Below are 17942 nucleotides of genomic sequence, written 5' to 3' on the forward strand. Positions count from 1 at the left end.
CCAGAACAAGCTTCCACAATGATCTGGCGCAAAGCCGATCTCCCGATAGTGGCTTTCACTTATTTGGCCACTAGAGCTAACAAGTTCAGACGAGTAACGTAAACACATCCCGCTTTGCCGCGGTATTCAGTGCAGACGCTTCAGTAAAAAAAAATCAGTGAAAACATCGAGGCACTAGGTAATCTCCAACTAGTCCGACATCCCTGCATGTATCCAACTGGTCTTGCTTCAACTTCGACTGTCCCCTTCTCAAGTCAGCACGAAATCCTCGGGGGTTGATTCCCCTCTGTAGATGCACTTATCAAGGCACACACTACATAGCAAAGCAGGACACGGAGTGTTTCATGTGAGTTCAAGGCTAATAATCTCACGAGGATCTTTGCTGTCCAGTAGTGCGCTTGCATCTTGGAGTAGCTCAACTTTCCTCGTCCACGGAACACTATAATCAATAGGGCCGTCCACGGTATCAGGATCTCCCTACCACATTCCCGTACATGGCATCTAGGTATCAAACATTTCTCAAGTACTGATAGCGTCAATGAGCTAAACCGTCTATGAGTAGTCGGTTGTGGGAAGTGACTTGCTAAGATCGATGCTGCTGAGCTATGATACGGGCAAGATGGTTCAACGGATAGAGCGCGAGCTTATTGACCGGAAGGTCTGTGGTTCGGACCGGACGTCTGCCTCTCCAGTTCCCCTGTCTAGGCTTGGGGAACTTGACAGTATCCTAGCCCTCGTGCTTCCTTCGGGTGGCATGGCAGCTAGGTACCGAAAGGGTTTTGCAGCTGAACATGATGATTCTTGGAAGATGGGTTGGTATGTTCCTTGCTGACTTGCTTGAGCCTGAAAGGAAGCGAAGTGTCAGACGTGCTCACAACATGGCGTGATTGGAGTCAAGCTGCGCCCCAGAAGGAAGGACATTTTGAATCGTAGCTCTCCACCGGTGGCTGATGGCCACATGATCTATTTGGGTCCATGGTTGGGTTGCACATGGTGGTCACCAGGTTACGCGATGTTTATGCTGAAGGTTCATATTACCCAGAAATAGTTGATGATCAGCTCATAACTGGATGAGTCGCTATCCACTGTCTGTGAGCCGAGCGTCAACTCCGAATCGACCGCCAGGATGTGATTCCCGAATCGTTTTGAGATAGAGCATAAAGCCACCTCGCGTAGAAAGGAAACGCTTGGAACTATGCGCTATACCAAAGTGAGAGGAATGAAGTTCGATGCGTCAGAGCTTCATACGGGCGTGCAGTCGTTGATCGGATAACCAAGAAGCGGAAAAGTTAACAAGTCAATCGAATAGTGGCAGGCTGTATTGCATCTGTACAGTGCGTTCTAGTAATAAAATAAAAGTCACCTGAAATCGGAAAACCAAAGCTAAGGCCAACCGTAGCGGATCGGATCCGGCCGTAGGGAAAGGCTGTTAATCGTATCAAATTGCTGCTTGACACAAGGTGGACTAAATGATTGCTGGTTAGAACACATCAACCCTAGGGAATCACAATCTTATTAGAGGGAACTGAAAATGGAGCGCAGAATCTTCACAAACACATAGACGCCGACCATAAGCAACCCGAATTGATCCCATTGCTTGCGTCGAACAAGGTCCTGTTCCAGGTGAACGACACGCATCTCCAAGGCTCGGAGACGTTTGTCATTGGGAGTGGGGCTAAGAGATCGAGCTGAATTGTTCGCTTGTTCTGGGGAGGCCAAAAACTGTGGAGCTATTCGGAGAACCTCTCTGGTTCGGACATTTTGCGTACCGGAACTGTGAGGATTGGACGAAAGAGGAGAACAACGGAGTCATTCAGGTGTGTATTAAGCTGCTTTACACTAGTCACGTGGTCTGAAAGGGAATATTCTGTCGTAATAGGTAGATATTCGATCAAACAGTCATAAGCTTTGGCGAATACCACCTTTGTACGTGTTTGATGTGAAACACATTTGCTTGACTCCGGACACATACGGTCCGGAATGTCACCATGGATTTTTGGACAATGAATCACAAACAAGTCTTAAAAAATAGAGTTCTGTTAAAATAAAGACAACTTTGTGTGCGCTTGTGGTTTGAGGCCAACTGATTAAAATCTATATATGAAAGCCATTCAGTCTATCCCAATATCCTTTGGAGTATATCCGGCGACGTCATCAGAATATCGCTCAGCTTTAGCACCCTTCCTGTGCCTAGCTGCCATGCCACACGAAGGAGACACGAGGGCTGGGATACTGCCAGGTTGCCCAAGCCTAGACAGGGGAAGCCGAGCGGTAGAGGTCGACTTCGAACCACGGACTTTCCGGTCAGTAAATTCGCGCTCTAACCACGTGAGACGTCTCGCCATCAGAATAACGAAATAGCAAACAAGTACTATTTTGTGTGCGATACTCAGGCGATTTACAACACAACAACATAGTAAAAGGTCATTCAAAATAGCGAACGAATTGGGGTAGCTTTCCAGCTTTGATAGGAAGGACATAAAGTCGCGTTGTCATGGCGTCTCCACAAGGTCCAAAGTTGTTCATTAGATTCATAAGCAAGCTAGAGGGATCTCAACTTGACCCTGTACCGACAAAATCTACCTTTTATGGTCGTTGAGTCGATGACGTAATCGCTTTCACCCCAAATCAACTAAAACAATGGGACCCTGAGAAAATTCAGTCAAACCCAATCGAACATCAAGTCCACTCTAGATTCGCAAATCCCAGAATGAATGAATTTCTAGAGAGAAGAAAAGATGGCACGATTCAGAGGATAGTGTGAAGAAAACAGACTTGGAATGGGCAGTAAATTCATTTTAAGAGCTTATTCCTTTAGAGCGGGGACGGAATATTATAGTGTCTGACATACAGGAGACCAATGAGAAGTTGTTCGAACGACACTGAAAACACAATTTAGGTGACGAAAGGACGTATTTACCTAGGATGGATAATCAATCCGCTTTGTGTAAAAACAGTCAGTAACATCAATACCGAGGTGAGTATCATTGGAAAAAAAGCCGGTACATCCTTTCAACTTTCGAAGTTGACCATCTGGCCGAACTGATATCAAGGCGATCAACACAAGCCCCCCACCTTCCCAGACAATGAAACTGTTTTAGTGTAAGTCCAACCACAATGAACCATGATGATAAATGTCATTCAAAATACGTTTGTGGAATGCATACTTACCTGACAAGGAATTTGCTTTCGAATTTTTATTACGCATGTAACATAGGCACTGAATTCAGCCTCTAAATTTAGACGAAAGTGAGTTTACTTTCCGGTTTTCAAAGTTTGAAAAAGTTAGTTAGAAAATACAGACAGTCAGACACCCATTGCTTTCCCAAGTGGGTTCTGAGATCCACATTTTCGTTGACGCCAATACTAAAAACCGAACACAAGTAAGCCCCCCGAGATAAAGCAAACATATGACGTGTAGAACAAGGCTGTTGAAACCAGAACACTCAAAAGTTCACAGCTCATGTTGTCCCTCCACAACGGACGCTATATAGCAGAACTTCAGATCACAGGTCGATATAGAAAAATCCCAGAAATACAAAAAAGCCTAACGTGTCCGTTGTATTGCGGACAGGTGGTTGTGTGCGTGCTGTGGGAGTAAGTTCGCATATGAAGTGAACGTTGTTCGAATTTCGACATGACCAAGGGTGCACATCAGTAAAGGCAAAACTCCAGTTCAAAGTTTTCTCCGTGGTATGAATCAACCGAAATCATGGCGCCCAAACACAGTTTCCATCAGCCCCAGAGGCGTGCGAACCACAGGTTGCTCGATTCTGTACCACATGCTCTCAAAGCTACCTGAGGAGTTCACTGCTTTGCAAAAAGTGAGAGGAATATGGGGCACCTAGTACAAACTCGTGTTCAGTTTGCATTCAGTCTGCCTGTAAAAACCACGTCAGTAAACCCAGGCGTGGGTTATATTTTGAACGTTAACACGATCTCGAAAACTGCGCATGGAAATGCCGTCGGATCGTGTACTGGGTGAGTAACTGAGAGGTCTTAGCGTATAAACTAGCTAAGATTCGATCACTACTTGCACTCCCAGGGAAGCATGAATTCGCTGAGTACATTAATTGGGACGTCAAGACGCACATTAATCACTTCACTAAAAACACTGACAACACGGTGTCAGAGGTGGCTTACTGGGCGCAGCCCAACCGGCAACCGCATTGATGTGCACAGTCCGAGCATCAAGTTATCTTCTTGTACCGGGTTTGTTTCACTAGCAAACCGTTCTCTCCATTTGGTTCCTCAAAACTGTTGCTACGCGGTAGCTGTTCAGAAACACCATTTGTGAGCCCACCACACAGAATGACTAACCAAGTACGAGTAAAATATTGGAGGTCTCAAGTTTAACCCAGAAAAATATACCTAGATTGTGGTAGGCGACTGCGTACTTCGATGCAACCTATCTATCTCGGGCACTCGAAAGGAATGAAAAGTTAGCATACTTCTACACTCCTTCGCTCGTGACGTACTTTTGTGTTGTGATGTTAGTTGGTAAGTAATTCGATATCGACCGACGGAGGTGAGGCACAACAAAACCGGAACGGTTGTCCATATTTTTTGTCAATATTTATGCTGTGCGGGAATCCAACACATTCTCACAGTTCAACAGCAGCTCACCTTCACTGTCAAAAAGCACTCCATGTAGCAGAAAGACCGTCTTCAATCAGACAGGCCTTGCTTTGCGCTTCTATACCATTGCCATTAGTTCTTACGGACCTGATTTGAGATGGTTCAGTGGTTAGAGCGCGAGCTTACTGACTGGAAGGTCAGTGGTTCAAACACGTCCTCTGAAGCTCGACTTCCCTTGTCTAAGCTTGGGCAACGTGGCAGTATCCCAGCCCTAATAATTTATTCGGGTGGCATGGCAGCCAGACTGAAAGGGTGTTACAGCTGGACGATTATTATTACTAGCATATACACCACTATGGGACTAAATGGAGACAGTGAGATGGGATATCCCTATCGGAGGATGGTAACGGAGAATTAGAACAGTTAAACACTCGTCTATCAGATCCGTGCCAGAGCCCGACACTACAGGAATTTAGGCAAAGGACTGACTGATCGCGGTGACAGTCTTCAATTATTTACCCACTGGGTAAACTCAGGACAAATCAGGCACAAAGCTTACCGGCTTGTAAGTAGAATGAGTGCTTGGTCACAGAGACGGACTCCGTGTTTTGCACTGCTGAGGAACGGTGAAAAACCATAGTCCTATTCACTAGTCACCAAAAGTCAAAACTGGGATCCTTTACAGTCACTTACTCAGAGCGGTTAGCATTGACCGGGGGAGAAACGAGTTGTTCGGTCTCTAGCTGTAGTCTTTCCAAATCTGGATAGTCTACTTCATTCAACACCAACGTGGCTGGGGGCGGTTCAAGGCTCGGACGATTGATCAATGGATATATGTCAAGATCATCTGTGTGGAAAGAGAGCAAAGGGTATCATTTGAGAACGTAGGCCGAATCGTGGCAACGTTAGGCACGTGTAACAGGAAGTAGGGAGTCGAAAGCCAAATCCTTAGGTCCGATGACATTAAGGCAGCAAGTTCTACGCCTAGTTACAAGCGAATCACGCACCGGCGCATTAAGAAACTTGTGGCCACGGTAGTCTAGATAACACTTTCCTCAAGAGCACAGAACTCTGACAGCTTCTGGAGCATTGCTCAAAGACCTCTTCAGTTGATGTCTTAGAGGTTGTTCGATCAAAACTTGAAGCTTTGTCAGCAGCACTAACTAAAACAAATCGCTCCACAAGAAAAATGTTTCCTGTTCCAAAAACTGAGGAAAAATAACAGCCCTATGGAAAATAGCCCCTTCCAAAGGATCACAGTGATAAAAAAAAGTTGCTAGAATGTATCCAATCGTCACAGAAGGCTCTCATAACATCTCTCTAAAGCAAGCATTGTATTTCATTCGATACATCAGTTCGTTCGCAGTCGTGTGCCTACCCGGTCATGAACCAGATTATGTCATAGACGCCTCACTGTGACTGTGCTATACGAGAAGACAAGTCAGGCATGTAATGCTTCTAACCGTGACCTAAAATCGACGACAGTGGCCGAATAGATGCACAAGGATAGTCTGGTCTGGTTCCACCTCCGAGAAGCTCCGAATCAGTCTCACCGGTGGATATCGTAGCTTTTAGTTGACCATGTAGAGGGCAGCATCATGCTACGCCAAGCTGTAGTGAGGTTGAAAGCTTGGCCAATTGGCTGTCGGGTATAGGCTGGACGCGTAGACAGAAATTTGGATCCCATTCGCTTGATTACTCGGTAGAATCACTACCGCAGAATGGAATGGTTTGAGCATTCGTGTTTGTGATGCGTAATTCCCTCTTTCATGCATTTACCTCCAGGCCGACGAATGAAGCCTATCAGCGGTTTCGACTGCAACTCAGGTATTTCGTCGCTAGAGGTCAGTGAACTAGGGGGCTGAATCCGACATTAAGACGACCTTGTAAAAAATGACGAGAACATTTCAAGATGTTGTTTCTTTTCTGTATCCAGTGTGCGTGGCCAGCATCTTCTCAAAAAATTAACAATCCGAAGCTACCGAACTCTTCCAACTTTTTCAGATACATCTTGAGGATGATCCACTACTGTTTTGAATTCTTCTTAAGATAACACACCTTTAAATGGTTTTGTAATCTGGAATCCTTCAAAAGAACATACATCGATACAAAGGATACATTTACCATTGGTTTGTCTTTATCCGAAAAGTAACTCAGCAATGCTGACCTGATATCCCCACCAGATGAGCGCAATATTGTTGATGATTACATAGAGTTTTCTAGGGTTTTCCAAATACAGCACCTATATCTCTGATCCATGAAGTAGAACAGATCTAAAACTGTAATCCATACCCTTGACAGTCACTTACCTCAAATCAGCGCCACAAATATCGGAGGGTGGCAAACACTGTCCTGGTCTTTCCAGTTCGTGAAGTGATTTCTCCTTTCGCCAGTCCGCTGAAACTGATGCAGTCGCCCAGGTAGACAAACTTATGTACCACATCGATCGGTTAACCAGCAGGCATGACTTTCGGGTTTTATCCCACCGTCTAGTAGTGGCACTTTAAATTTCATAGGTGTGAAGCGCACATCCGGGCTGCACAGCAGAATTATTTGAGTTACGATAGTTTTAATTTCTAAAATTTTTGGTCCAAGAAGAGAAATATCATCGGCGTACTCAGCGTCCGTGAGCGAACGCCCCAGGACTATTTCGATACCCGAAGTGCTAAAACCAGTTAAAGAAGATTTAAGCAGCACGTCGATTGCGATATTAGAGAGAAGCGACAGACTACTATTGGTGGCACCCTTGAGTGTAGTGCACTCCAGAGAATTCGCCGTAGGAGTGCACGCGTTCACGAGAAGAGGCATACAGGGTCTTCGTAAGGGACAAGTTAGAAGGGACCCACTTCATTGCCAGACACTTCCACAGTCAGAAAGAGATCGGGTGTGACCACTGTTGCTCGTCGGAAGGAGTGGCGCAGTTCCATTTGGAAAAATTTCAACGCAAACTCGGTTAGGGTGGAACCCAGCTTGATTACCGAGAATGTGACTCCCCCACAGCGGAACAACCTGCGTCGGGCCACACTAGAAAGCAACTTAGGAGCTGTGATCACCAAGTTGATACCCCAGTAGTTTACACGTAATGTTTTTGCACACATTGAATACGGGAATCACAGTTGAGATGATTCATACTGTTGATAGTGTTTTCATTCCGGATATTGTGGAGAAAAGCTATCAAGCCAGTCTACTGAGCTGCCTTTAAGGCTCACAGACTGAAGTAATCAAAACAACAAATGGTATTAGCTCAAACACTGGATTCCGTCTACATTGATGTACTTTGTCCGATGTACTTTGAATCGACTCAATCCCACCGCTTTCTTCCAAGTCCCAATGATGATGCACACGCCACTGCAGTTGGATATGCCGGTGGGTATTGTAGTGAGCTATCGAGTTGTATTAGGTCTGACGAAGTCAGTGCTTGAATCTCAAAGGCCCATGTGCATGGGACACAGCACAAATCAATGCGAAGCGAGTCCGGTGTGAGAGCAAGAGCAGCTGCTTGTTCTGCTTGACTCAGAGTGTGGACATTGAAGGCGACCAAATAGAATGGGTGTCGAGGCTTGTATATTGATTTCCAGATACTTGAGGATGTCGACGCCATGTGACGAGCAGATGTTGCACGCAAAGCCGAAAATCAATGCGGAGTCCGGTGTGAGAGCAAGAGCAGCTGCTTGTTCTGCTTGACTCAGAGTGTGGACATTGAAGGCGACCAAATAGAATGGGTGTCGAGGCTTGTATATTGATTTCCAGATACTTGAGGATGTCGACGCCATGTGACGAGCAGATGTTGCACGCAAAGCCGATGCAAGATGAACGGAGTCATCAGTCCTAGGTGTTGGGCCTACAAGGCTATAGTTATTAATCGGATGGGGGAGGGGGAAGAAACATGTGAAAGAGCAAGAAGGGGGCGTTAGTAGTAGCCTGCTTACCTACCCTGCTGTAGGCAGCGAGTAAGGCGATCCGGCTGATTGCACCACGCGACAGCCCATGTGAGACAAGAGTTTTGTTAGTTGTAAATGTCAAGGTTGTACGTGGGCTGGTATCCTATCAGGGCGCCCACACTTAGACAGCAGGACGATTAGGGTCCTCAACCAAAACCTTTGGCTCAAAAACCTTACCGCAAGGCAACGGTGTTTGATGGGAAATATAAATACATTACTATTTCTATGGGACGAGTCGCCACACGTTCCAAACCCCCAACCTGGAGGACCAGGAAACGGTTTATCAGACATCTAACCACTGACCAACTTGGTGAGCAGCATTCACTTTTTCATGTTCGATACAATTATCTCAGATTGGCCAAGCGCGACGCCGACGATTACGTCACTTTTTACGGTTTCATCAACCGTGAGCGTGAAAAATTCCAATTGCTGTCACTTACAGAGAATCAGTTCAAGTGTCTGGTTTTCGTCGCTGGTCTCAAGTCTCCGAATAAATCAGACATCCTCACTTGATTAATTTCCAAGCTTGAGCACGAGAAGGACATAAACATGAGAGTACTCACCACCAAATACCAACGTTTGCGTAATTTTAAACTAGATACCGCAATGGTACAGCAGACGTCACGACCTACTAATCCCAATTACATGAGAAACAACCGCCCGCTCCTGACTTAAAAACACTTTACTAACGTACTCAAGGGAAAATTTGACGATGTCTCAAGATGGCTTATAATGCTATGCCAAAACCAAGGCAAGCCTCAGCTCTAACCTGATGCCAGACCAGTTTTCAGACGGAAGCGTGGAGAATGAGCTTGTTTGTCTCCAACAATCCGGCCAGTAAACTATTCATCATGGGCAGCTCCCATTTTTGTCATCGAAAAACAAATGGCAAGATGCGCATATGTGCTGATTAATCCACTGGATTAAACGCCGTGTTAGACTCTCACCAATGATCATTACCTATACCAAGCTCAATGGTGGAAGATGTTTTGCAACGCTGGATATTGCCGATGCTTAGCTTCAAATAGAAGTCTCCGATGATACCAAAGAACTTTTGACAACTAATACACATCCCCGTTTGTCACCAGTCAATCGTTTGACATTTGGGGTAAAATCGGAACCAGCTAGGCGGTTTATCAGGAGTTGCCACTTATTTGGACGACATCATTCCCACAGATTCCAGTTAGGAACTTTTACATAGTTTGCATTGTGTACTCGAACGAGTTCAACAGTGTGGCTTTCATGTACATGCAGGAAAATGTGAATTCTTCTCATGTAGATCAAATATCTTGGATTTATTTTTGACGAAAACTGTCGGCATGCAGACCCAGAAATATTCACCGTACAACAAATGCCAGCACCAACGGATTTAGCAACCTTGAGCTCCTTATTGGGTTGGGTAAGTTATTACGGTTGATGTTTGCATGCATCAAGAGTTTCCGTAGAATGTTCAATGGACGTCATTTAGCGTTCGTCACTGACGACAAACCGCTTCTTGGCATTTCCGGACCACAGAAAGGCATCCCTGTTTACACGGTAGAACGTTTACAACGTTGGACTACAATCCTCTTGGGCTAAGGCTTTCCCATCAGATACCAGTCGACTGATGCTATCGTCCAAGCCGATCCATCATCAAGATTCATGGATTCCTACCGTCAGCAACCCTAAAATGGACGGTGAGAAAAGGTCGGTCCCAAATATCGCGCCTGATCCACTGTGACCGCTGGCGCAATACTCAATATGGTCGAAATGATTATAAAATTAGAGTTTGGTGCTGCTCACAAGGCATCTGCTGGCTGCAGGCGTACTAGGAGTCAGAAAATTTGACCTTACTGCTTGTTCCCTCAGACCATGCTAACCCCGCAGTAGCGAAGTGGGCTAGACTATCGAGTCATTGGCTCTTGGAAGAGTCTCTCAAAATTACCCTGACAACCGCTGTTTCACACTACAGAGTTTTGGGTCAGAAGCAAGGGGTTGGGCAGAGAAACAAAATCCTACCTTCTCGGACTGCCTTGTTTATCAAACGCTTCAGTCGAAGGCTCACGTTGGAGTGCCTCAAACAAACCTCTTTTTCGGCCTGGGTGGTCGGGAAGTCTGATTCGTCTTTACACCTCTTTATTTTAATGGCTCATCCTCACCTGTCCCTCACCTAAATATTTGTGATTCATTCAGCTGTCATTCGTTTAAGTACCAGGTAGATAAATAAAAAGGATCCGTTCCACACAGTTACCTCCAATGTCCGTACTCTCTGTTGAATTGGGCAACGGATAGGTCTTGCGCAGAGTTATTTTTTCTTCGAAACACGCAGTGCAACTTAAGTTTGGTTATACACCTCAAAACGATCAGAAATAGCCCACATTTATCGTATTTCTCTCTCTCTCTAGGCGTCTGGTGACTTTGATGAAATTGCTCGTGGAACTGTGCTTAGTCCCAGGGCTGAGTGCAATTTATTGGAATGGATTGCAGTTAGTGGTCCACGTGCTGTTCGATGGACTGACTATCAGTGGATCTCCATGCAGTGTCAATATACGCTCCGACAGACAGCATCTATGAAGTTGAGAAGGCTTAAATCGTGCTTTGTCACAATCACATCAGTCGGCGAGTACAGATATCTCGATTCTGCCAGGCGATTTGTATGCTCAGGTTAACCGACTAAGTCCTGAAGAAACCCATCACTACAGCGGATTCGGGGTTGACGCCAATCGCACAGATAAATGGAGGCGACTGAACACCAGTTATTTCTATCCACCACAAACTTTCAGCACCAGGGCTCATACCGTGTGACTTGGAGACCACCACCAACAGACCAGCAGGGGACTTATTTGGACCATATGACAATCAGCTACCGGTGGAAAGCCCCGATACAAGATTGTCATTCATTTAGGAGGTCAATAGACTCCTGGTAAAATATTGTGAGAGTATCCATATCTACATGGTCTTCCTCTGAAACACGCCGGCTGATGCAAAGCCATCCAGCTCATTACCTGCAAAGCGTTTCTGCTGGCTTAGATTCCAGGGCCTCACGGGGGGGTGGCAATTTAGATGACGATTTGAGAAAACGGAAGAAGGTATACTCACCACTGTTGAAACCACCTCCCGAGGTCGGTCCCACATCCCAGCGAACAATGAATCTTGCCACATCAATCAGATCGAAGCCAGTAAACGATAACAGTAGGCGGCGACCGTGACGGCGCGCTCATATCCCCAAAAAGCCGGGTAATGAAGAGCGTAAGGATTGACAGAGGATGCTGGTGGATCGCAACGGCCCGAGGGCTCGAGAAAGCTTTTGTAACAGAAAATAATCACACCCTATTCCAGCTAATCCGATCAACCGGTCCAAAGAAGATAGGTGCTAGTGGGACTACTAGTGGAACTACGCGAAAGATTGGACCTCAATTTATTCACAGAAACGCCGCCTTGAGTGACGGAATAAACATTGAAAAAATCAAGTGGCCCCATCAACTAAACCTCTAGGACCAAACGAACTAGATTGGAACGTGAATATCATTCCGTCATCCAAAACGCAAGTACAGCGTGTAATTACTCTGCTTCAGCACAACAAAGCACCTGATCCAGATGTTCATAACAGAATGCATACTCTACAAAAAAGGTTACGAGTCCCCGTTGGTTATTCTAACTACTTCATTCCAGTGTCTGGAGTTCGTATAATATTCCGCCGGAGTGGAGCACATCGACGGTGATTCCTACCATCAAAAAGGATGCAAGAATATCGTGAGAAAACCACCGGGATATCAAACTGATGGCCATAGGTTCCAAGGTGCCCTCTGGTATTGTCATACGAAGGTTTATCCATCACGTGGGGAGTCAGATTCACGAGAATCAAGCTGGCTTCTGCCCTAGCCAGGGTTGCATTGACCACACCTTCACTTTGCGACAAGTGATGGAACAGTACCAATCCTTCAGACGACGAGAAAGGAGTCTACCTCAATCTTAGATCTGCTTATGACTCCGCTGATCATCACAAACTGTGGCAGTGTCTGACGATGAGAGATGTTTTTTATTACCTCCTGTCTCTTAGAAACGCCCTATAGGCCTCTTCCATGGACGCGTACCTGTCCACGAAAGATTATTTCTTGTGTTCACCACATCCAGTAGTGTCGGACAAGCTGCCCTCTACCATCTTTTCTCTTTAACTTCGTAGTTCATGAACTGATACTTCTATACCTCGGATATCGAAATGATCCTGGGGCTAAACTAAATAATTTTGTTGTACAGTTCCTGTAGAGTTTAAAGTGCCACTACAATACGGTGGGATAAAACCCGAAAGTCATGCCTGCTAGTTAACCGATCGATGTGGTACATAAGTTTGTCTACCTGGGCGACTGCATCAGTTTCAGCGGACTGGCGAAAGGCGAAATCACTTCACGAACTGGGAAGACCAGGACAGTGTTTGCCACCCTCTGATATTTGTGGCGCTGATTTGAGGTAAGTGACTGTCAAGGGTATGGATTACAGTTTTAGATCCGATCTGTTCTACTTCATGGAAAACCCTAGAAAAATCTCTGTGTGATGATCAGCGTCTCTACAACATCATGTGCGTCTGGTGGGGATATCGGATAAGCAACGGTGAGGGACTCCGACTGGTTTCTGGAAAGTTCACTCCTCTTCGATAGATCAGCCAGCCACACTCCACAAGTTACACAGGTTAGGTATCGTTATTCGTTTGCCCTGTAGAAATCTCTTCAACAGCCTTGTGTCGGAAGGAGACAGCCCACAAGTAGCCAGTCCATGAATTGAAGCAACGCATGAAACCCCTTACTAGTCAACTCAGTCGTGTTGGTAACTGCAGAACGAGACAACCCGAAGGCTGTTGACTCTGCTAGAGAGTTCGAGAACGCCCAGTGGTTAGGCTACGAACTTAGTGACCGGAAGACCCGTTGTTCAAACCCAACCTCTCAATCTCGACTGATCCAGTCTCGGGTTGGGCAGCAGAGCAGTATCTCAGCCCTTTGCGTGCTTTGTTACACTTGTGCGATGGTTAGCTACCCTCAAGGGTTTCGCAATACGCCAAATTTGGTACCCTAATCGGTCACTGGGTTTGGTCACAGGCGGCATTCAAGATGCTTCAGATGAGCCAGTATCAGGATGAACAACACTTCCCAATCGAAGGTTCAGGGACGAAATCAAAGGACCCATGTAGTTAGTCTAATTGGTAAATATGGTCATCATCATTATCATAAGACACCAACCTAAGTATTCTGAGGTGCATACAAATCCATGCACTCAATCAGACAATCCTGAAAGAAATTGGCTGCATGAACGCCACTGACATCGATAAGCCGACATTCCTTCTAATGTCTCCAGCCAACCGCAGGGGAAGACCATGTGGACCGCAATTTGAAAGGCGGATCGCATTAGCCACACCCACACTCTTCGTAATCTCATTCATACCATTCTGCAACGTCATACATTGTCCACCCCTATGTTTGCACCATTCGGAAGGAGGCGCGACGAACAACACCAGTTTCAGTGTCATCATCATCATCACCAACAACATGACATCAGTGTTCAACACCGATGCTTCGCTGCCATACATCCATGATTTACTTTAAGGCCTTATTCTGAAAAGAATGAATCAGGACGGGGAAGGAATTTAGTGCTAGCTTACTACAAACAACCCGGGGTACCTACACCTCCAACTCCGATCGAGCTATCGGGGTCCAATTACTTCGTTATGAATTCGTTGGCGCCATCCGACACCAGTACCGCTTCTGAGGCGCGTGATCAGGAACCTGAAGACGCCTCACATCATCTATACTCAGAGACCATGTCACGCAGCCATACAACAATACAACCCTTACTGTAGCCTGGTACACGCGACCCTCAGGACAGCGGTATGCCTTTTCGATGCCACAAGTGACGCAAATTAGCTACCGTGATTAGGGTCTTTGAGATTCTTGCATTGATTTCATCAAACGTATTTCCATCAGACCTAATACAACTACCGAGGTATGTAACATTCTCCACATCCTCGTGATTCCTCTCAAGTTGTAAGGGGCATGCCCAGAGACTGCACGTTCCCTAGCATGACTTGAATGTAGATGTGCAAGAAGCATGCCGAAGGATGTTGCGGTGGTGGTCTGTTGTTTCAGAAAGGGCTTGTACTTCGCCTTCATCTTCAAGGATGAGAACGATATCGCCTGCGTAATCCAGACCGACAAGGTTCTCACCGGCAACGACTTGAACGCCGAGGCTTTGAAAACCTTCCGTCTTCCGCCTCATTACTTCATTGACGATGAGTTTGGACAAGCTTGGAGAGAGTGGACATCCTTTTCGGACCCCAGTGTCTGTANTTCTAGAGAGTCACCCTACACTGTCGCACGTCCAGGAGTATGTAAATATAGGGATCGGATAATGTTCCCAAACTTCTGGAGCATACCCTGTTGAGCAATTGCAGTTAAGAGTATCGAACGGTCGACAGACTCGAACGCACCCTTGGAGTCAAGGAACACCAAGATTATGGGTTGTCTAAAACCTGACGGAGTGTGAGGTCAGCGTAGCTTCTTATCAGTCAAGATCACATCTGATGCTCACGAGTCAAGGATTCACGTGCCGCCGTAAGATGACGAAAAATCAGTGGCGTCAGAAGCCCAGTTACAACGGGTGTCATATTGACACCAGACACCAGTGTGGGCACTACATTCATTTCGAGCACCGTTTTGTGAAAATAGGCCATATTATTATTTCACCCGTGAATGGATAATGGTTACACATGAACAATGATCGTGACGTGTCTCCGTATTGCACCAAGTCGCCTTCACTGCATTGCTCTCACTCCTCCGCGTACTCGAAAAGCACAAGCTTTCGAGGTTTCTGAACTAAATCGGCCACTGCCTCCAAGACGTCGCATTATTTATTCTTCTTATCCTCAATGGAGGCTGGAGAAACTGCGATCAATGAACTGATTTTTAGCCGGAGGAACTGTTTGAAACGAACAGAATAATTAACTCAAGAAGCCACACCCCTGATAGCGCAAACACTCGGTGATAGAGCCGAAACATCATTTCGTTTGGAAGGGGAGGACTGAACAAACCGCCTGGTTTGACTGGGTTGGCGTGACACGCTGCTGTATGTGGCAAATATGAACCCGATGCATCGAGGTAGGAACAAATACATCATTACTTCAATGGCTTTCACTTATCATTTGATGAAAACGGGTTATGTAAGAGCAAATGAGCTACAATTAGGTGTATAAAATAAAGGAAGGAATAGAGATCAACTGGACCTGACATAAACACAAGCAACAACCAACCAAGAATCCACGACTGCGCAGGATTACACATCGCACAAAAATGACAGCAACAACTGCGCACGCACTGATTTCTGGGGCTAACCTAATGGGTCGAATTTTATGGCACCGCATACGAGCTGTAGGAGAGGCGCACGACTTTTAGATAATATGGGCGAGAAAGACAATTCTATCGATAAAAGATTCAGAAGTTAAAGGCAGAGGCCGTCTATGCTGGTCAAATACTATGTAACCGATCATCCTAAAAATTTGTCTCATGAATTGCCAGGGTTCGTAGTGAAAAAATAGATACATGGTATTGTGTAAACATAACCTTACTTATATTTACTTCTCTTGTGGGATTCCAATCATCAGGAGAATCGGAAATCATAATCCGCTCAGGAACCTTCATCTCTGAGCGTTCATGAGGTCCGTTATTCGGCAAGGGAAGAGAAGGTTCGGCGGCACCAAATGAAATTCGATGAGGGATTTGCATTTTCTTGCTAATCTCTTTGACAAAGTCCGCAGAACACTCGTTAGACATGTAGAACTTTTCAATATCAACAGACCTTAGAAGGTACAGTACATTAAAAGCACGTAAGCGCATTCACTTACATGATTTTTCCGATAGGCAGTTGTGTGGAACAATAAAGCAGCCGTAAAGCAGTAGGTCAAGCGTATGCAAATGGTTTGAAAAAGCTGAAATAGACTGAATCAAACAAGTTGAAAGTGATGTGTCTGGTCACCTACATTTTTGTGTGCATTACAGTCACAGCCAAGCTGTGGAACTCAGTTTGCGAGCGATGGATCTAGGCGGTCATCGAATGGGTCATAAAATGACACAAAGGAAATCACTCCCACAGAAAGGTAAATTTGACAACCAACTTGCAAAATGTGACCATCAAGGGTGCTTTTCCGAAACCGCTATGCTACCATGAGTAAATGAACTGCGGAATTCAGGGACGCCAACTAGGCGCGAAATAGCGAGATGCGAGATATTAACCACAAGACTCATGGTTTGAACCCAACAGTGACTTTCCGACTTCTTTTGTTCAAGCTTGGCTGACCTGATAGAATACCAGCCTCCTTATTTCCTCCTGGTTGCATGACATCTATGTACCGACGTCTATGTCCTAGAGACAACCGATATATAGTTGTGACTATCCATTATTTTCGTTTCGCTTGGAGTGTTGAGCTGAACTGGGACACTTTCCAGTTAATTTGAGTAGGTCCTGTATAATGAACTCAAAGATAGAACGGCCATTCTACGTAACGCGTCACTTAGTGAGGTTGCATTGTCCTGGCTCTCTGTTCATGCGGGAGCCCCAATGTTCAAAGACGGCTGAGGGGAAAGCACTGTCAAGAGCACTAACAAGTGAAAAAAATGGATTTGATCTTACAGGGCTCTCACCAGTGGTTTTTCTCCGCTTTTGTTGGACACTGGGACTCTCACATGAACAAAGAACGCTGTAACCAAAGCAAGCTCCTTGAGAATAGGTTGATGTGGCCATCCTAGGACTTCGTTATGGAAGCAGACGCTCCACAAGTGGTATTACTAAGAGTGATAATAAAATAAATAATAATAATGATAGTTCAGCTGTAACGCCCTTCAGATATCTAGCTGTCACACCACCCAAAGGAAGCACGAGGGCTAGAATACTACCAGGTTATCCAAGCCTATAGAAGAGTTGTCGGGATTCAGAGTTCGGGTTGGAACCACGGACCTTCGAGTCAGTAAGCTCGCGCTCTAACAACTGAGCCATCTCGGGATCATTACTAAATTCCGAAATGTCAGCAACTTCACCTGTGTATCACTGGAAGAGCTCTGCCGCATACTAGGTACCACGGACATTCGATCACCAAAGTATAAAGCTCAACCAAACGGTCTAAAATACGTTCGCTGACATGCGTGTGGGCTTTAGCTGAGACCAAAACAACGCAATTTATTCAAGTTTTCCGTTGGCTTGTTATGCCACGCCAAAATAGCCAGTGAAAATGGCTCGGCATCAGCTAAATTATTGATGGTGTGAACTACCACGGACGGATAAATTACTGAGTCAAAGGTCTCCGGACCTTGATGGTGCCTTATTCCGTTCGTTACCTTAGTTTCAAAACACGCTCAATCATATCTCGTCCCTTCTATCCTACCATCTTCTGATTTAAATTTTAGTGGA

At 45.6% G+C, this 17942-nt stretch overlaps 1 protein-coding gene across 1 annotated transcript; it reads right to left on the bottom strand.

The window, feature by feature from the left end:
• Positions 1 to 1029: 1029 nt before the first annotated feature.
• On the bottom strand, positions 1030 to 16478 carry T265_05245 (hypothetical protein; the record flags this gene model as incomplete). Its single annotated transcript, XM_009170214.1, has 4 exons — positions 1030 to 1089; positions 1558 to 1774; positions 5272 to 5425; positions 16108 to 16478. The coding sequence occupies 4 exons, from the start codon at positions 16373 to 16375 to the stop codon at positions 1030 to 1032; spliced, it is 699 nt and encodes a 232-aa protein (XP_009168478.1).
• Between the last annotated feature and the right edge of the window lie 1464 nt (positions 16479 to 17942).

This window comes from Opisthorchis viverrini, assembly GCF_000715545.1.
Source record: "Opisthorchis viverrini unplaced genomic scaffold opera_v5_97, whole genome shotgun sequence".
NCBI classification, from domain to species: Eukaryota; Metazoa; Platyhelminthes; class Trematoda; order Opisthorchiida; family Opisthorchiidae; genus Opisthorchis; species Opisthorchis viverrini.